Consider the following 18,595-nt stretch of genomic DNA (forward strand, 5'->3'; position numbering starts at 1 on the left):
AGCTGCAAAAGGTGGGCCAACTCCATATTTTAAAGCCTAAGTATTAAGAATGGGATGTCATTCAAGTTCATGTGTGTGTGTGAGAAGGCAGGCGTCCCAATACTTTTGGTGATATAGTGTATCATCAGTACCTGGCAACCCTAATCTCAGGACCCTCCAACGTCCTCAAAGCCATGGCCATTAGGTTAACTGGCGCTGTGTCCGAGTGAATGTGTGTGCTGCGATGGACTTGCACCGTGCCTAGGGTCGTTTCCTGCATTGCACCAATCCTGTCAGGACAGACGCCAGCCCCACAAATCCTGAGTTTGACTGCCATGTTAAATCAGTTTAACCAATGGGATGACAGTGGACCCATGGAAAAAGGAGAGAGAGCGGGGCACAGCACTGCACATCGGTGAGGCAGAGGAGGAGAGAGCAAAAGCCTTTCCAATTTGTGGCACTTCTATTAGTGAGGAGGACATTTACCACGTCAGAGTCATCAGGAGGGCTCACAGCATTATAAAGGACTGGGGGTGTAAAATGTACTCCCCAAAAAAAAAAAAAAAAAAACATAAAATCCCACATGATCCATTTCAATTTGCATCTTTATTTTTCTAACTCCTTTATCACAAAAGTTGTTATACAGCATCTCAACCATGATGGCTTCTTCTCTCTTCTAAATGTATTAAAGTATATTAAACTGCTGACATTCTGTCATCAAAATGCAGACTATTATCTCTCTGTATATAAACTGTACACAAAAAAAAAACAAGGCACTATACATTATTTTAGTTTTTATAGAAAGTAGTTTCCTCCCACTGAACCGACACCATTGTAGAAACAAGTAAAGTGAGCTCGGATATCGGAGAGAGTTCAGAACGTGCGTGAGCCGTCCATGGCAGGTTTCAATCCTTATTTGAAGCATTTCAATTTTCTACAATTATCAATATAGCTTTATGACACAAACCTTTTAAAGTGACTACATAGGATTGTACATTATGATTACTATAATGTGTTTATATAAATATAAATTCTTTATTATGCACTAAACACACAAAAATAACACTTTACAAAGATAACCATATCAAAACTGATTGGCAGTTATGTGACCAGGTAATGTATTATAGCAGCAGCATGAAGGACAACCGCTACCTGTAAGTGCATCTGAATTTCTGAACTTGAAAACGAAAGGGTTGGGGGGGACGGGGGGGAAATTAAAAAATAAAAATCATCACACACTCAGAATATGCTGGGTCTCGTAGACAGTCAGGAGACGCAAACATGGAGACCGTAAAAGTTCCAAGGGCTTCCTTTTACTTGGGTAGACTGGCACTCAACCCACAAGACCACTCGTCCAGATGTCTCGCAAGGGGTCCCCCAAAATCGGTCAAAGCAAGAGTCCAATTTTCTCAGGCAGCTGTTGAGCTTCAGAAAAGGCCTTTGGCTTTCTTCAGGTTCCCCTGTTTCCAGGAGGGAAGCCCTTCAAATTCCTCTCTCGTCATTTCTAATGCTTTCTAAAGACACACAAAGAAAAGAAAAATGTGACACATTTCAAGAGAAATATAAGCACAGGTAGCATATTCTCCAAGAAATAATATTCATATATTAAAAAGGCAATTCTGGGAAATACAAAAAAAAAATCTGTTGGCTCTCGGCTAACGTCCGATTACCAAACTTTAACCGGGACATAATCTTGAGGAGACAGTGGACAAAACCAATTCTGAATTATTATGGATGTTACAGCTTATTTAAGGATGCCAACATCCAAAACAAAGAAGATTCGTTAAAGAATGACACGCTTGACGTTGTGTAATAAACTCAACCAATGCAACGTTATGGAACCTGAAGTTCAGTCGCTTCCAGTCAGACTGAACAGTATGGAAGAGTTGTGCAAAATAAAATGCAATCCAGTGGGTTAACTATATCGCAATACATATGCTTGTGGTGAATTTAATTTTGTCACGTTCCTTATTGGGTTATAATTAAAAACATATCAACCAAACTATCAATTACTTTTCATTTCGGCAAGTGATTTTTGTGCCAGCTTAAAAATGAAATACAAAAGTGTACTGCATTTTAAATCATGTCCAAAGATCACGCGTCATTAGTTAATAGAAACTTATTGCATTTCACTTAGTGGTTGCTCCAAGTGTACTGCATTTCAATTCAAAATCAGGACAAAAGTGAATGCAGTCAAATGACCAATCAGCATCAAGAGGCGGGACAAGAGGATTCATCAGGACAAAAGTGAATGCAGTCAAACGACCAATCCGCATCAAGAGGCGGGGCAAGAGGATTCATCAGGACAAAAGTGAATGCAGTCAAACGACCAATCAGCATCAAGAGGCGGGGCAAGAGGATTCACCAGGACAAAAGTGAATGCAGTCAAACGACCAATCAGCATCAATTCAAACGACCAATCAGCATCAAGAGGCGGGTCAAGAGGATTCACCAGGACAAAAGTGAATGCAGTCAAACGACCAATCAGCATCAAGAGTTGAGGTAAGAGGTGTCAACAGTATTTTACCATGCCAGCTTTTTGGGTAATTCGGGTTGAAGATTTGAATCTGATGGTAATAAAATTTGATATGTTGCTGAGATGGTCAGAAGTTAGCCTGCAGGGAGGGCCGCTGAAACAGTGGATAAGTTCAAACATCTTGGGATCAGTGGTAGCCCAAGATGGAAAACTAAATGCAGAGATGACCCATAGAATGTAGTATGGATGGAGCAATTGGAAGAAGGTATCAGGATTAAAGTGAAAATTAAAGGTCATGTTTTTAAGACAGTGGTACGAACAGCAATGATGTATAGAGCTGAGACATGGGCAGTAATGGGAGTGCAGGAGAAGAAGTTGGATGTGGCAGAAATGAGAATGTCGAGTGTGGAGGACAGAATAAGAAACGAGACAATCAAGATATAGGGATATCAAAGAAAGCACAGGAAAGTATATGGACGTGTGATGAGGAGAGACAATGAAGATGTGAACAAAAGAGTGATGGAAATAAAGAGGAGGGGCAAGGGCAGTCATCAGGACAAAGAGTGCCAATTGGTCATTTGACTGTGTTCAAAGAGTTGAGGGGCAAGGGGAGTCAACAGAAAGGAAGTGCAGGGGAAGAGAAAGTGAGGGAGGTCAAAGTGAAGGTGGATGGATAACGTAAAAGAAAATCTGAAGGAAAAGGGACTGACTGGGGGAGAAGGTGCAGGGCCGAGCCGTTTGGAGAAGGTTGATCAAGCACATCGACCTCACAGAGAAGTGGGAAAAGATGAAGAGGAAGACAAAGATGTTGCTGAGACGGCAAAGTTTCCTTTACTCTGCAGTCTGTGTTGGAAATCCTCTACAAAGGAGACATGTAGCCTGACATGTAAACTAGCCAGCTAGATATAAAAAGTTTATAGGCTTTTAGCTACACACTTCGTTTTAATCCTGTCTATGAACAGCTTCCCTCATCCTCTGTGCACAAATGACAGAAAGTAACCATTTTCCATGCACTCTCACAGCAGTTCTCTCCTCACTTTGATCACGGTATAATGAACTACAAAAGACAAACAGTTAAGAGGATAGAATTCCTCGAATGAGAAGCGGAGAACTAGCACATTTGGAAATTTGTAGTGCACAGCAAACTTTTGGAGCCCACCAATAAAGCCTCAAAAGTCTGCCGTTTCCAATCAACCTTCTTTAGCAACCATGACATCAAGGAAATTCCTCATTTATCAGTCAAGTCCACCCATCCATTTTCTGAACCCACGTATTCGACTACAGGGATGCAGGGTGGGACTGCAGACTGATTAATTAGGAACTGTTGATAACCTGCGTAAAAATAAAAGGTGAATATATGAATTACAAAAAAAAAAAAGAGCTTAATAAAGACCCTCTCTTTTAGCAACAACTACTCATGGAGTGGCATGGCACAGCGCCAGTGTTGCTGCCTCACAGTACGGAGGCCAGGGTTTGCTTTTTAGGTACTCCTTGCGTGGAGTTTCCATGTGGGTTTTCCTTCAGGTGTTTGGGTTTCTTTCGACTGTCCACAGACATACGTTAGGTGAATTGGTGATGTTAAACTGGCCCTGGTGTGCGTTTGGTGTGGTTGGGGGCTGTTCACCCTGCAATGGACTGGCGCCCTCTCCAGGATTGGTTTCTGTCCTGCGCTGTATGTTAGCCAAGATGGGCTCCAGCGCCCCCATGATCCTGGTCTGGATTAAGCATTTTAGAAAATGACATAACTCATTTTCCATTTGTTCAGTTAAAATTTAAATTATAAATGTGGTGGAACAGGAGAGGATGATGGACTACGTATTAAATAAACCAACAGAGTCAAGCAACTATATTGTCAGGCACCTAACAATAAAAAATAGAAAATATCAACTTCATAGAAGTGTGACACACCTATGCAATGTACGGTACCGGTTACCACAAGCAGCTTTTATATTCACTCACACACAAAGACTGAAGGGTGGCGTTAGCTGGCAAGTGTACCTGTAGTGCCAAGGGAGGACTTCAGAATGGAGGGAATCCATCAAGTCATGGATTTCGCAATGTGTTCATAAAATACAGTAATTCTAGATTTTTCCACCCACATTTCTATATTCTGTAAGTTGTGTATATCAGCACACTGATGGACCTCCGAGGTAAGCTAATTAACTCTATTGCCATTTGAATTGCCCACAAAACGTTGTCTACCTGACTGACATGTCAATTCGCATGGAATTACTTTTACCCTCAGGTTAACAATTCCCCAACTATAATTTTTTACAGAGATGAACATGCACTCATAAGAACATAAGAAATTTAACAAACGAGAGGAAACCATTCAGTCCATGAAACTCATTTGTTTAGCGAATAGCTAAGATGTCCCAATATCTCTACAAGCTTCTTCTTAAAGGTTGTCCATGTTCCTGCATCAACGACACGTCTCAGTAGTTTGTTCCAGAGTCCCACAACTGTGTGTGTAAAGAAGTGCTTCCTGGCTTTACTTCAGTTAAATGCACTTTCCCTAAATTTCTGCTGGTGTCCTTGAGTATGCGATTCACCCTTAATTACGTTGTCAGGCTTTTTTTTCTCTGAATTTACTCTCTTACTCATCTTTATTTATTTATTTGGTTTAGTACTATGCTATATACTGTATACCCTGCCCTTCTTTCTTAAACTCTGAAGTGCCTTGAGCATAGGAAAGGTGCTATATAAATAAAATTTCTTTATTATTAAATGCACAAAGCAAAATACTGCGTTTTATTTATTTTTTTACATATTATAGCTGAATTGGACTCTGACTTCTCAAACTCCGATTCTGATACAAGTGATCTGGGCATTGAAAATGACAGTCAGGTGATTGCATCAGCTGACCGGTCCCTGGCTGATTGCAGTGCTGGACACGCTTGTGCAGCTGACACGCCTATGAAAACATTCGCCTTGGGAGGACTACACAGACATTAATCTGTGGGAGACAAGCTGGCGACTGGACTTCACCCTCCTTGAGTATTCGATTCACCCTTAAGCTAAAAGAATGTTTCTGGATCAACTTTATCAATGCCTTAGAGGATTTTGAAGATCTGGATTAGGTCCCCAGACACTAAATTTAATTATCTGAGTCTGTCAGAGCAGGACATGTCCTTAAGTCACATGATGCACCTGGTTGCTCTCCTCTGCACGCCTTCAAGTCGTGCTATGTCTGCCTTGTAGCATGGTGACCAGAACTGCAAACGGTACTCCAGAACGGTCTTATGAGTGCATCATGTAGTGTGGGCATAACGTCCCTTGACTTAAACTCTACAGTTTTTATGATTTAACCTAACATTTTATTTGCCTTTTCAATAACTTCTGTGTTGCTTAGTCAATAGAAATGCGGAGTCAACATAAACCCCTAAATCCATTTCAGAAATCTCTTCCTCTAACTCAGTGTCTCCCATCTTTATTTATATTTTTCCCCCCACGTGTAGCACTTTGCACGTTTCTACATCATACTTCATTTGCCAGGTGCTGGCCCAGTTCTGAAGCTTGTCCAGGTCATTTTGAATTCTTTTTGCTGCCACCTCAGTGTCTGCCATCCCTCTAATGTTAGCGTCAACTATGAATTTGACAAATTGACTAACCATATCAGAATCAATGTCATTAAGATAAATCAGAAAAAGTAACAATGGGTCCAGGGACAGATACCCTGAGGGACTCTATGAAAAGTTACCGATATGAGCGATTCGTACCAGACTAAAATTACAGAGGCCCTCCTGTAGTGGTGACTTCATCTCCCCCCCCCTCCTACTGGTAAGGTAACCTCATCTGAACAGAGCTTTATTTGTTATCGGTTCTCATGAAGAGGTCTGAAAATCTCCATTGCCAAAAAAAAAAAAAAAAGGTTGCAGACATCAAGGTGGCAACAGGTTGGATATGCTAAGCTTACTGGGCATCCACCTTACCAAGTCTCAAAGTTCAATGTGTCCAAAAGTAACATTCATTGGGAGTACTTTTATCATGTTCTTACACTACTAATTTGAGTAACTTACTTCTTGGTATTCATCTTTTTTGAATATTCTCTTAACATTTGTTAGAATAAACACCAAAAGGGGGAAAAAAAAAAACACACACACCATCATCATTACATTTCCAACCAGTTAACTGACACCCAGTCAAAAGGGAAAACACATGGAGAAAATTCACAAATTAAGTGCTCATGCAGAAGGAAAAAAATGCTGAATAAAATCTACACAGGAAAATGACTGCAGGAAAAAAAAATATAAATAAATAAAACAAACAGCCCATCATTTGAGAAAATCCACAACTGTGACTCAGTGGAGGTGCAACATGGCAGTGCGCATACATGCAAGTGTGACTTTATTCTATCCACATGCTACATTCCCATTTGCACAAAACAAGGAAAGAGAAGGAAAGTGACCACCAACGCTTGTATTTACTATACAAGAAAGAAAAAAGAAAAAAAAAAAAGTGTGTGTGGTGGGAATAGGGCCGGTGCCAGTGCTGTGCCAATCAGAGGTAAAGAAGCTTCCTGAACTCACCTTCCCAAGGAGCTGCCCCTAGAACGTGAAGTCAACATTTTACAATGGTTTCCTTAGATTCCTTCCAGGTAACAATTTTTTTTTAAAGATTATTGTATATTTTGGCAGACACCCTTCAAACAAGGTGACTTATACTGGCATACATTACAATTGCTTATACTTTATTTTAAAGAAACGGAGTACAGACAGACTGATAGGCAGTCCGAGGTAATGACTTAACTGACAGTCTTGCAATTTTAATTCTTTTAGGGCAAATGTCGACTTTTGTCGACACAAGGGGTTGAGAATGAATATCAGAGGCAGAGGGCGACTCTCTTTGCTCGGAGGATTGTTAGACTTATTGACTTGACATTGAAATCCTGCGTGTGTTTAAGTAGCATAGAGTAGGCAACGTCTAGTGTAAGAGCCATTTTCCTAGTTATATAAAAGATTCATGAATATTGTACTAGATGACAATACATAATCTATGGGAGGTTCCTAAAACCCCCATAAGTTGAGTGAAATTGGTATATTCTTGCCATTTCTAACAGTTTGACTAAACATTATTCTTTAGTTAGTGACAGCCTTGCCATGTGTAAGGTATAGAGGGCATACAGTTTTAAACCGTGCTCATGCCCGCGCCTATGGGCTCTTCGAGTATGTGAAGTAACTCGTAAAGATAACGCTCTTACATAAGCACGAAGCCATACGCTTAAGGCGTACAGAAGAAGAAATTAAGAACTTAAGTATAGAATTAACTAAAGTTTCTCAAGAAAATCTACGTATAGAGAAGATATATTTTTCCTTTTTGTGCCTTTTATTCTACATGTGTAACTATTTTTTCTTTTATTCTTGTGTGGATTATTTGCTTTTAACTTTCACTAAATATTTTTAAAAGAAACTTTTGGACTGAGAGATTTCTTTCGGCACACGTTTCACCCGTGCTTGATCTTGCCTTATACATTGGTGGCTACATCTAGCATGGTATCGACATTGGGCGAGAGAGCAAAGCAAATGCAGAAAGCAAAATACTCCGTGTGTATTATTTATTTTTTTACGTATTATAGCCGAATCAGACTCTGACTTATCGAACTCTGATTTAGATACAAGTGATCTGGAGATTGAAAATGAAAGTCAGGTACTTGCATCAGCGGACCAGTCCCTGGCTGATCGTAGTGCTGGAAACGCTCGTGTAGTTGACAGGCCTATGAAAACATTTGCCTTGGGACAACCACACAGACATCGATCTGTGAGAGACAAGCTGGCGACTGGACTTCAAAGGACGCGGCCTTCTGGTGGACACAATGGACTAGCAGCCACTTGACTACTTCAAGACGTTTTTTTAAAAAAGTGCCTTTCAGCTTATGAGTGACATATGTAATATGTGAATATGCCTACTTTAGGAGCTCCTGGAATGGAGTGACATTTGTCATAAATAAGTATTTTATGTTGAGTTATTGTGGTGGGCTGGCACCCTGCCCAGGGTTTGTTTCCTGCCTTGCGCCCTGTGTTGGCTGGGATTGGCTCCAGCAGACCCCCGTGACCCTGTAGTTAGGATATAGCGGGTTGGACAATGGATGGATGGATGGATGGATGAGTTATGTGAAACCTTTGCTTTGTGTACTTTTTAGAAAACTTGAGTTTTTTGGAAAAATATTGAGCCCTCGGGACAAAAATGTAAAAATAATTAGCCCTAAAAGAGTTAAACAATCATTCAATATCAGGCCTCAATCCCTTCAGCACTTGCCGGTACTTTCCTCATTCTGGTAAACTTATTTACTCTCTTGCCATTTTCAATTTCTGGATTTGAACCTTCAAATTCTTCCATTATCTGTTCTTATTTTTTTTTTTTTTTAAAAAAAGGAGTGGAGCCTAGCAATGGACTCAAGAGAGGAGCAAAACCTGAATGGGACACCAGTTGGTGTCAATGGAAATCACCAGACGACTAAAGGGCAAGGCCAAGAGGTGGGAAATGAAAAAGCCTCGGGTGTAAACTCAAGTCAACACACAACAGCCATGTGGATTTAACAGCCAAGAATGTAACTAGCAGGGCCGCTCTTATCGGGTTTTATCTGAGGGCCGGTAGTGCTAGCCAGCTTACTGTATGGTATTAGAATGGTCAGATTCCAATAATGATGATTATTTTTTTCATCCTTTTAAATTATTACTTTATTATTTTTAAACACTAAGCTGACTTTAAAGAAGAAATCAAGGCCTATTTGGTGTGCTCCTTTTGTGGATTCTTCTCTATCGAAATATTAATGCCTTTAAATACAAACCTACTGTATGGCACAATCCAAGCTGGTCTGATCTCATCTTCCTGCCACCTACAAGCCTGTATTGACAGCAGCAGCTCTCTGCGACTCTGGCCACAGAGGGATGTGTTTGTGGTTTATATATTTATTTTTTGGAGATTCTGTAAAATTTCAGTTTCCCCTTGGGGACAAATAAAGTATAATCTAACCGAATCTAAGCTTTTGGATGACCAGCCATGCAGAAGACTTACGTTCTATATTAATGGATACGTTTGGTGATTTTTCAACTCAGTCAATATTTTTCAGAAACATGATATATTGATATATACACACGCACACATATATATGTATATATTTATATGTGTATGGTTATGTATGTTACCGGGCAAACCTGATTTTAGGGTTTAGACTAGGCCAAGCCAATTTGTCCGAAGTATGATGGGATAAATCAGTTTAACCAAGGAAATTGTGATTGCAGGCCAAACTAGTTTAGACCAGTACAAAACAGTTTGTCCTGGGAGCGCTATATTGATTTGTGGATAATCTACTTCGGACTAGGTTCATTCCGTCAGCTTCTACAAAATGGTTTGAACCTAAGTCTAAACAAGTTTTGTCTTAAAATCAGGCTTGGTCTGCAATATATAATTACACATGGCAGTGGAGTGCTTTCTATATATTAAAATCTCTCTCTGTAATAAGTTTATACTGTATATTGAATATGTCACTGTGCTCTGTATTTTACAAATCTGCTTCTTCTCACATGTACAGCTAACACAAGGCCAGATTTAGCACACAGAGGCTCATCATTTAGAACTGCTAGGCAGGCATTAGAAGACGAGAAAGGGACAACTACGAAAATGGGAATTGTGCTATTTGTGTGTGTCAAGAGTCAGCATGACATTGGATCTTCTTTGCCTTGTTTGGAATGGCACGATTCACCTGTGGGGGCCTGCACGTGAAGGAGGAGTACAAAGCCTTGAAACATTGCCCGGCACACCTTTGAAGACAACAGACAGATGGGTGATAACGTTACTCGATCCTGAAAATCCTTCCAGCGCAGCAACGAAAATGGCAGACTGTATGTATACATCAAGCTCCCACCTCAGTAAAAAAAAAAAGTCTTGCTATGGATTCTTTTGTCTGTAATGCCACGTAAAACGTCATTAAAGAAAGCCAAGTTATTTTCTCTTATGTGATTTCTTACCGCCTTTTATTATATCTATGTAGTTTCGGGTTACTTAAGATGCCGCAATTAAAAGAAGAACTTATTCCAACCAGGGAGCTTGCGCCCCCTAAAGGAAAACACTCGCCCACACAGGCTCTTTACATTGGTGGTTAATGGGGCAGCACTGGAAAATAAAAGCCAACGAGCAAGAGTCAAGTTATTGTCTTGACCCCACAAGGCAAGGTCATTTACTACATTCCCAGTGGCTTGGCTAACCATTAGCGGTGGTGGTCTAGTCAGTTACCAATATGAAGCCACTAGTCACATCTCAACAGGCAACCAGTTTTATAAACTGCCAAGGCTTACTTGCATAAGTTTCATTTTATGCTTTGAGGTTGTTGGAGCCGAGGTAGGCTTGTGAAGTGATTTTTGCACCCACTCAGTTTTGTTTGGTACAACTTGATCCATTTTAGAGGTTTTCAAACTGAGGTACAAGTGGAGCAGCTTGCTCAGCACACATAATCAGATCTCATTTCTCCTTCTGCACTCTGCAGACCAGTCATCTACAGCACTTGTAGACATTTTAGACTAAATCACTGGATGTGTTCAATGTTCCTGTCTGCTTCAAGACCTCCACCACCAGTCCACTATCCAAAAATCAAAGGTCATGGGCCTGAATGACTACACATCAGTAGCTTTAAACGCTGTGGTAATGAAGTCCATTGAACTCCAAATTTTAAATTACCTCAAGAATGCTGCAAAAGAGGGCGGCTAATTAAGGAAAAAGAAACAATTAAGGGGTCAGAGTCTTCAAAAGCAAGTCAACTAAAATGAATTCAAAAGAAGTTAATTAGCAGCAAAAACTGGTCACTAATTAAGAAAATTAGAATATAGGGTTAGAATGAAAACCTGCAGCCACGGTGGTCCTCCAGGACCAGAGCTGGTGACTCCAGCATTAGTGTACCCGGCAATAAAGTGAATTCCGATTCTAATAAAACAAATACTCTTAGCTGAACAGGTCTAAACTTTTTTAAAACAGAAAAAAAAAACAAAAAAAAACCCACACACAAACTCTGAGTACAGTGATCCCTTCGACTTTCGCGGCTTCACTCTATCGTGATTTTTTTCTCATACACGCTTACGTCACTACTCATGCGCTTTCTGAGAGCTTTTATTTAAGCCCCACGATGGCTCCTAAACATGCTGCTTTTTCTAAGCCTTCTGACAATAAAACTAAGTGCCGGAGGAAGATGCTTACTATCCAGGAGAAGGTGAAACTCTTGGATATGATTAAAGATGGCAATACCCTACAAAAGCCTCCTCACGCATATGAAAAGACAGCGCCAGCAACTGCCTATCAAGATGTTCTTCAGCCGCGCAACCAGATACCCACTGCCTACTCCTAGTACTCCTTCAGCGGATGAAGAAGACGACGACGCACCTGCTGAAGATACTGCACCACCTGAAGACTCTCCTACTGAGGTTGTGCCTTCATAGGTTCGTGGTTGTGTGTAAGAACTGTGTGTGTGTGTAATTAAATGTACAGTACAATCTACTATATAAAAGCTGTCGGGATTGTCCTTCCGTCCCGTGAGTGCAAAGCATAGCGGTATTCCTCTTATTACAGACTTACTACTTGTGGCACGAAGCGACGCAATGTAAGCAGAGTTCTGGTGCTCTCATCGTTCCCTTGCTTTTGTGCGCGATGTACTGGAAAAAGACAAAATGATGTCTCTGGAAATATTAATGTTGATGGAGTACAAATGCCTCACCGCGTAGTAAATATCAGGGGAGATGGTGCTTGCTTATTCTCATCTATAGCTTATTTAGTACATGAAACTCTGTCTTTAGTGGTACAGATTCGGGCTGACATTGTACGACTTTAGACAGGCACTCGAGGGGATAAAAAAAAAAAAAAAGAATGGGCACTTTGATGTTCTCATTCCCTACACTTACATGTCTGATGTACACATGGAGGGCACACAAATTGAGGATAAAAGTCTTAAAAGGTGGGTGAGCCTAGTAATAATATGATATTTGTAACGTCTAATATGTCTTTTCTCTTATTTTGTCTAATATATTGGGTAATACGAGTGTGATGGTGACTAAAGGGTGTTATTTCATGTCTAGAGGGCTCTAATAATGTTAAAAAAACGTATTTAGAAGGTCGTAAACAGGTTTTCTATACTCTAACAGCTTAAAATATTCAATTTATAAATAAAGAATCCTACTTTGCGAAAATTCATTTATCACAGTAGAGTCTGGAACGGATTAACCGTGATAAACGAGGGTTCACTGTATATATATGACCGATCAAACGTTTTAGAACATCTCAGCCAAGTTTAATCAGTTGGAATGTAAAGAACGAATGACCTAAAATTGTGAAAGGGTAAGCCAGAGGTTTTAAATGTAAAGTTTAGCTTTGCAACACTGAAAAGAACAGGACATTTCAGATTACTACAAATGGGCCTCGTTAAGGGAACAACTAATAGGTTACAACCTACAGATGAAGCCAACAATTTGCACAGGTGTCCCAACTTGTGTTGATTACTTAAAACCCTCTATCTGTCTTAACCCTTAAACCGCTGTTGATTCCCAGTGCAATTTGCCAGCACACAGGAGCCGAGTATATTTGTCAACGTGCATTAATTGAAGGCTGCAACTGGCTATACTCGGTTCCCAGGGCAATTCACCAGCATGTCATGGCTGATCAGTCCATGTCGTACAGTCCGCTTGTGACCATTGCCGCCTCCTGCAGCACTGTCCCTGGGCTTCAGCCACAGCACTAGACTGGCCTGCCAGCATCAGCGTTGGCCCTCTGTGTGCAGCCAGTTCAAGTGCAGCTGGCTCAGTGATTTACTGAATTTCATCAATGGCATCAGTTACACCTTCTACATACACTCACCTAAAGGATTATTAGGAAGACCTGTTCAATTTCTCATCAATGCAATTATCTAATTAACCAATCACATGGCAGTTGCATTAATGCATTTAGGGGTGTGGTCCTGGTCAAAGGTGATTTAAGCAATTTTGAGCGTGGCATGGTTGTTGGTGCCAGACGGGCCGGTCTGAGTATTTCACAATCTGCTCAGTTACTGGGATTTTCACGCACAACCATTCCTAGCGCTACAAAGAATGGTGTGAAAAGGGAAAAACATCCAGCATGCGGCAGTCCTGTGGGCGAAAATGCCTTGTTGATGCTAGAGGTCAGAGGAGAATGGGCCGACTGATTCAAGCTGAGAGAAAAGCAACTTTGACTGAAATAACCACTCGTTACAACCGAGGTATGCAGCAAAGCATTTGTGAAGCCACAACACGCACAACCTTGAGGCGGATGGGCTACAACAGCAGAAGACCCCACCGGGTACCACTCATCTCCACTACAAATAGGAAAAAGAGGCTACAATTTGCACGAGCTCACCAAAATTGGACAGTTGAAGACTAGAAAAATGTTTCCTGGTCTGATGAGTCTCAATTTCTGTTGAGACATTCAAATGGTAGAGTCAGAATTTGGCGTAAACAGAATGAGAACATGGATCCATCATGCCTTGTTACCACTGTGCAGGCTGGTGGTGGTGGTGTAATGGTGTGGGGGATGTTTTCTTGGCACACTTTAGGCCCCTTAGTGCCAATTGGGCATCGTTTAAATGCCATGGGCTACCTGAGTATTGTTTCTGACCATGTCCATCCCTTCATGACCACCATGTACCCATCCTCTGATGGCTAATTCCAGCAGGATAATGCACCATGTCACAAAGCTCAAATCATTTCAAATTGTTTTCTTGAACATGACAATGAGTTCACTGTACTAAAATGGCCCCCACAGTCACCAGATCTCAACCCAACAGAGCATCTTTGGGATGTGGTGGAACGGGAGCTTCGTGCCCTGGATGCGCATCCCACAAATCTCCATCAACTGCAAGATGCTATCCTATCAATATGGGCCAACATTTCTAAAGAATGCTTTCAGCACCTTGTTGAATCAATGCCACGTAGAATTAAGGCAGTTGTGAAGGCGAAAGGGGGTCAAACACCGTATTAGTATGGTGGTCCTAATAATCCTTTACGTGAGTGTATAATAGATTGTTGCAGTAGTTTGTTTTTTTTTTAACAGTTTTTACAGTTCATTGGCAGTGTGTAAAATGATCAGTGTTGCAGTAATTGTGATACTCTTTATATGAAAAAAAATGTGTTCCATTAAAAATGTCACTTTTTTTTTGGTGAATTGTAACGTTTCCTTAAAAATTGCAACAAAAAAAGTATTTGGCGGCAAGGGGAGAATTAAACCCCCCCAAGTATGTGGCAGTTTAAGGGTTACAGCAGAGTTGAAACAGACTGTTAATACACCCTCTTAGGCACTGCTTGGACAATATTAAAGTGAAAATGGCAAGAAAGCAACAGTTAACAAAGGAAATGAGACAGAGTATTAGTACCCTTAGAAGTGTAGGTCTTTCAATTAGAGAAACTGCAAAAAAATAAAGTGTCGGTAAGTCCAGTGGTGTCCTACACAATCCAAAGGCAACTGGAAGGAGCTACGATTGGCTCGGCCAGATCTCTTCCTAAGTCACGAGCCAATCAGAAGATGAGTTTGATGATCTCCAGCTTGCGTGATCACAGGCGCCTCACAGCACAACAGCTTAACAGTGCAGGTCGACAAAAGCAAATGTCACTTTGGACTGTGAACAGGAGACTGTGCTGCAGGTTCAACAGGGCGAATGGCAGGAAGAAAGCCATTCCTTAAAAGGACAAAACAGGGCCTTGAAATACGGGCTGCGGACTACTGTAGACTGGACAAAGTCCACTGCTTGTCACCATTTTAGACCATTCATTGCATTTCTAAAACTTTTGACCAGTAGTGTGCACTCAGTGGCCACTTCTTTTTATATAGATAAACGTTCACATTTTACAAAGTTATTGTTTGTTATACCTGCATTGTTATCACTCTTTAATATTGTTTTTTTTAATCAGTATGCTGCTGCTGGAGTATGTGAATTTCCCCTTGGGATTAATAAAATATCTGTCTATCCAGATACCCCTACTTTATGACCGCAAAGAGCCTGCCCACAGATGCCAGGACACAAACATTGCCCCTTTGTTGCTTTTCTCCATGCTGGATGAGATTCCGGTCACCAGTCTGGAGTACCAGGCAGCTTTCTCTTCAACAAATCACACGGTCAGATGGCCGTGGTAGCGTAACAGGAGACAGACTAATTACAGTCATCCATCTTCTTAACCTGCTCAGTCCAGTAGTGGGTTATAAAAGGCCTGGAGAGCCCCGAAGCATCTGGATCAAGGCAGTAACTACACACAAGATGGGATGTCAATCCAGCACAGAGCACACTCGTGTGAAGCCTGATGTCAGCCAATTTTGAGACACCAATTAACCTAACATGCATACTACAGATTGGAGGCATCTGGGGCCAACGAGACAGCAGCACTAAAGCACAGTTTAAAAACCTGTGCATTTCAAAAGGCTTTTTCAGTTTAAAATCTACTACTTGTATTAGTACAGTCATGCGCCGATTTAAGGCAATTCGCATTTATGGCTGAGGGCCGTAGGGAAACAATCTTCTATATAAACGTCTACGTGTGGAAGTGTGTGTATGTGTGTGTGTCTGGCCTAGAAGGGAGAGGTGGAGTCGGGGTAAGGAAACAGAAAATTCGCTTAGCTTCTAATAACACAAGCGACGCGAGCCCGTTGGCAAAACAAAACTTCACAAGAAAGAAAGTCGGTTAGCCGCCAACATCGGCAAAACACCTTTTACTTTTCCTCTCACTGCTAATACATAAGCAATGCAAGTAAGTCAGCAAAATGAAACCTCCTAGGAAAGAGATGCCCCGAGTAATTCCTTTCAATTACTTGACATCTCTACATTTCAGTTTTTTTTCCCCTGAGGATTTCAATGGTTTCTAGGACCCCGGGCTTTTTACAGCACGGGCTTACATACACAGACAGCTAGGAGGGTAAATGTTCTAGAAACTGCCAAAACCAGCCACGGTAATAAACCTTCCATTATCATCATCATTTCTTCACAGGATCTCATATGTTGTCCGACTCTTGGAGGGTCCTTAACAGTTTGTTTTGATCAGCGCTTCTCCAAGTGGCTAATACTGCCACGTGCAAAAGTTCGCTGATGACACTGCTATTGTGGGCTGCATCAGGAGTGGGCAGGAGGAGGAGTGCAGGAAGCTAATCAAAGACTTTGTTAAATGGTGCGACTCAAACCACTTACACCTGAACACCAGCAAGACCAAGGAACTGGTGGTGGATTTTAGGAGGCGCAGGTCCCTCATGGACCCCGTGATCATCATAGGTGACTGTGCGGAGAGGGTGCAGACCTATAAAAACCTGGGAGTGCAGCTGGATGATAAATTGGACTGGACTGCCAACACTGATGCTCTGTGCAAGAGAGGACAGAGCCGACTATACTTCCTTAGAAGGTTGGCGTCCTTCAACATCTGCAATAAGATGCTGCAGATGTTCTACCACACAGTTGTGGCGAGTGACCTCTTCTATGCGGTGGTGTGTTGGGGAGGCAGCATAAAGAAGAAGGACGCCTCACGGCTGGACAAACTGGTGAGGAAGGCAGGCTCTATTGTAGGCACGGACCTGGACAGTTTAACATCTGTAGCAGAGCGATGGGCGCTGAGCAGACTCCTGTCAATCATGGAGAATTCACTGCACCCACTGAACAGGATCATCTCCAGACAGAGGAGCAGCTTCAGTGACAGACTTTTGTCACTGTCCTGCTCCACTGACAGACTGAGGAGACCCAACACTATGCGATTCTTCAATTCCACCCGGGGGAGTAATTGCTAACATTATTCAAAGTTATTCTCTGCTTTTACATGCATTTTTATTACTCTTTAATTTAATATTGTTTTTTTTTGTATCAGTATACTGCTGCTGGATTATGTGAATGTCCCCTTGGGATTAATAAAGTATCTATCTATCTATCTAATACATTCATCCTGCCTTCCCCAACACCAGTGTTTCTTAATCTTTATGGTCCCAACTCCCATGACCGAGTTGTGGCCAAGTTCATTGACGAGTCATTTGCAGCAACTGCAAACCGCCACCTTGGTGAGAAAAAAGCACAATTGACGGTTCCCACACTTTGGTGAAACAAGCCCACTTAGAAACAGGAAAGCATATCATGCAACGCTGCAGATTGCTTACATTACCCACCAGAACCGACTTGTGAACCGACAGCAGCAACCCATAACACCCCAGTGGCTGAGAAACACTGGCTTAGGTGACCCGCCGCAACCCACTTGCGAACTAATAACTGTAACCCAGCAAGCATCAGAAGCAACCTGGGTTGAGAAACACTGGCTTTGGTGAACCAATGTTAGAAACACTGCCTTATATGGAGATATGTGCCGCTTCATACTGGGAATTAAAGTGACCCACACCAGACCAACAGAGCCTCAAATGCAATGGAGTTGTACACTTTGTGCCCGACATACGGCCAATCTGATGTATGGCCAAAAGGTCGGTCCCAAACGGAGCCATACATCAGTGCATGAGTGTATTGGTAATTTATATTAATCTGGACAATTATTACCACATGCACTTCAGAAGAGCTCATGTTCAGGCCCCAACAGTTCTTGGATGGGAGACCAACCTGGAAAAGGCTTGGGTTACTGCTGGAAGAGGCACTGGCGAGACCAGTCGGGGGCACTTACCCAGTGGTCTGAATATGGACCCTAATGCCCCAGTGCAGTGACAAAGACAACCATACTGCAAGAATGACAGTGTCCATTGGACGAGATGTAAAATCGAAGTCCTGGTCATAAAAAAAAAAAAAAAAATCCCTGGGCATCCTTCATAAAGAGCAGGATGACTGTTAATGCCCAGGCTAAATTGCCCACCTCAGCCTACTCATTCTGGCCCCCTAATCATCCCCTGTCTGCAATTGTCTCTCTCTCACTACTTCACCACCTAACAGCAAATGTGTGGAGAGCATACTGGCACAGAAATGGCTGCCATTACATCATCCAGGTGGGTGCTGCACATTAGTTGTGGTTGAAGTGGCTCCCCACTCACTATGTAAAGCGCTTTGAATAGTGAGAAAGAAAGATCCCTGGGCATCCTTAGTATAGAGTACAGTGTATCCCGATGTCCTGGTGAAATTGCCCTCCATGGCTTAGTCCTTCTGTGACTCTAATCATATCCTGTTTCTGATTGGCTAACTGTCTCTCACCCCTA

General features: G+C 41.8%; 1 protein-coding gene across 18 annotated transcripts in view; it reads right to left on the reverse strand.

Moving 5' to 3' along the window:
* Positions 1 to 566: 566 nt before the first annotated feature.
* svila (supervillin a) overlaps positions 567 to 18,595 on the reverse strand; it is a 246,635-nt gene continuing 228,606 nt past the window's right edge. For 15 of the 18 annotated variants that reach the window (XM_039753870.1, XM_039753862.1, XM_039753868.1 and 12 more), the window contains 2 exons: positions 6,985 to 7,002; positions 567 to 1,493 (listed from right to left, as the gene is read on the reverse strand). In XM_039753870.1, coding sequence (XP_039609804.1) covers positions 1,407 to 1,493; positions 6,985 to 7,002 — 105 coding nt within the window. In that variant the 3' untranslated portion in view covers positions 567 to 1,406. The remainder of the gene's footprint in view (positions 1,494 to 6,984; positions 7,003 to 18,595) is intronic. The other 3 variants (XM_039753872.1, XM_039753871.1, XM_039753857.1) reach the window with 1 other exon arrangement.

Source organism: Polypterus senegalus, chromosome 5 (genome assembly GCF_016835505.1).
Source record: "Polypterus senegalus isolate Bchr_013 chromosome 5, ASM1683550v1, whole genome shotgun sequence".
Taxonomy (NCBI): Eukaryota; Metazoa; Chordata; class Cladistia; order Polypteriformes; family Polypteridae; genus Polypterus; species Polypterus senegalus.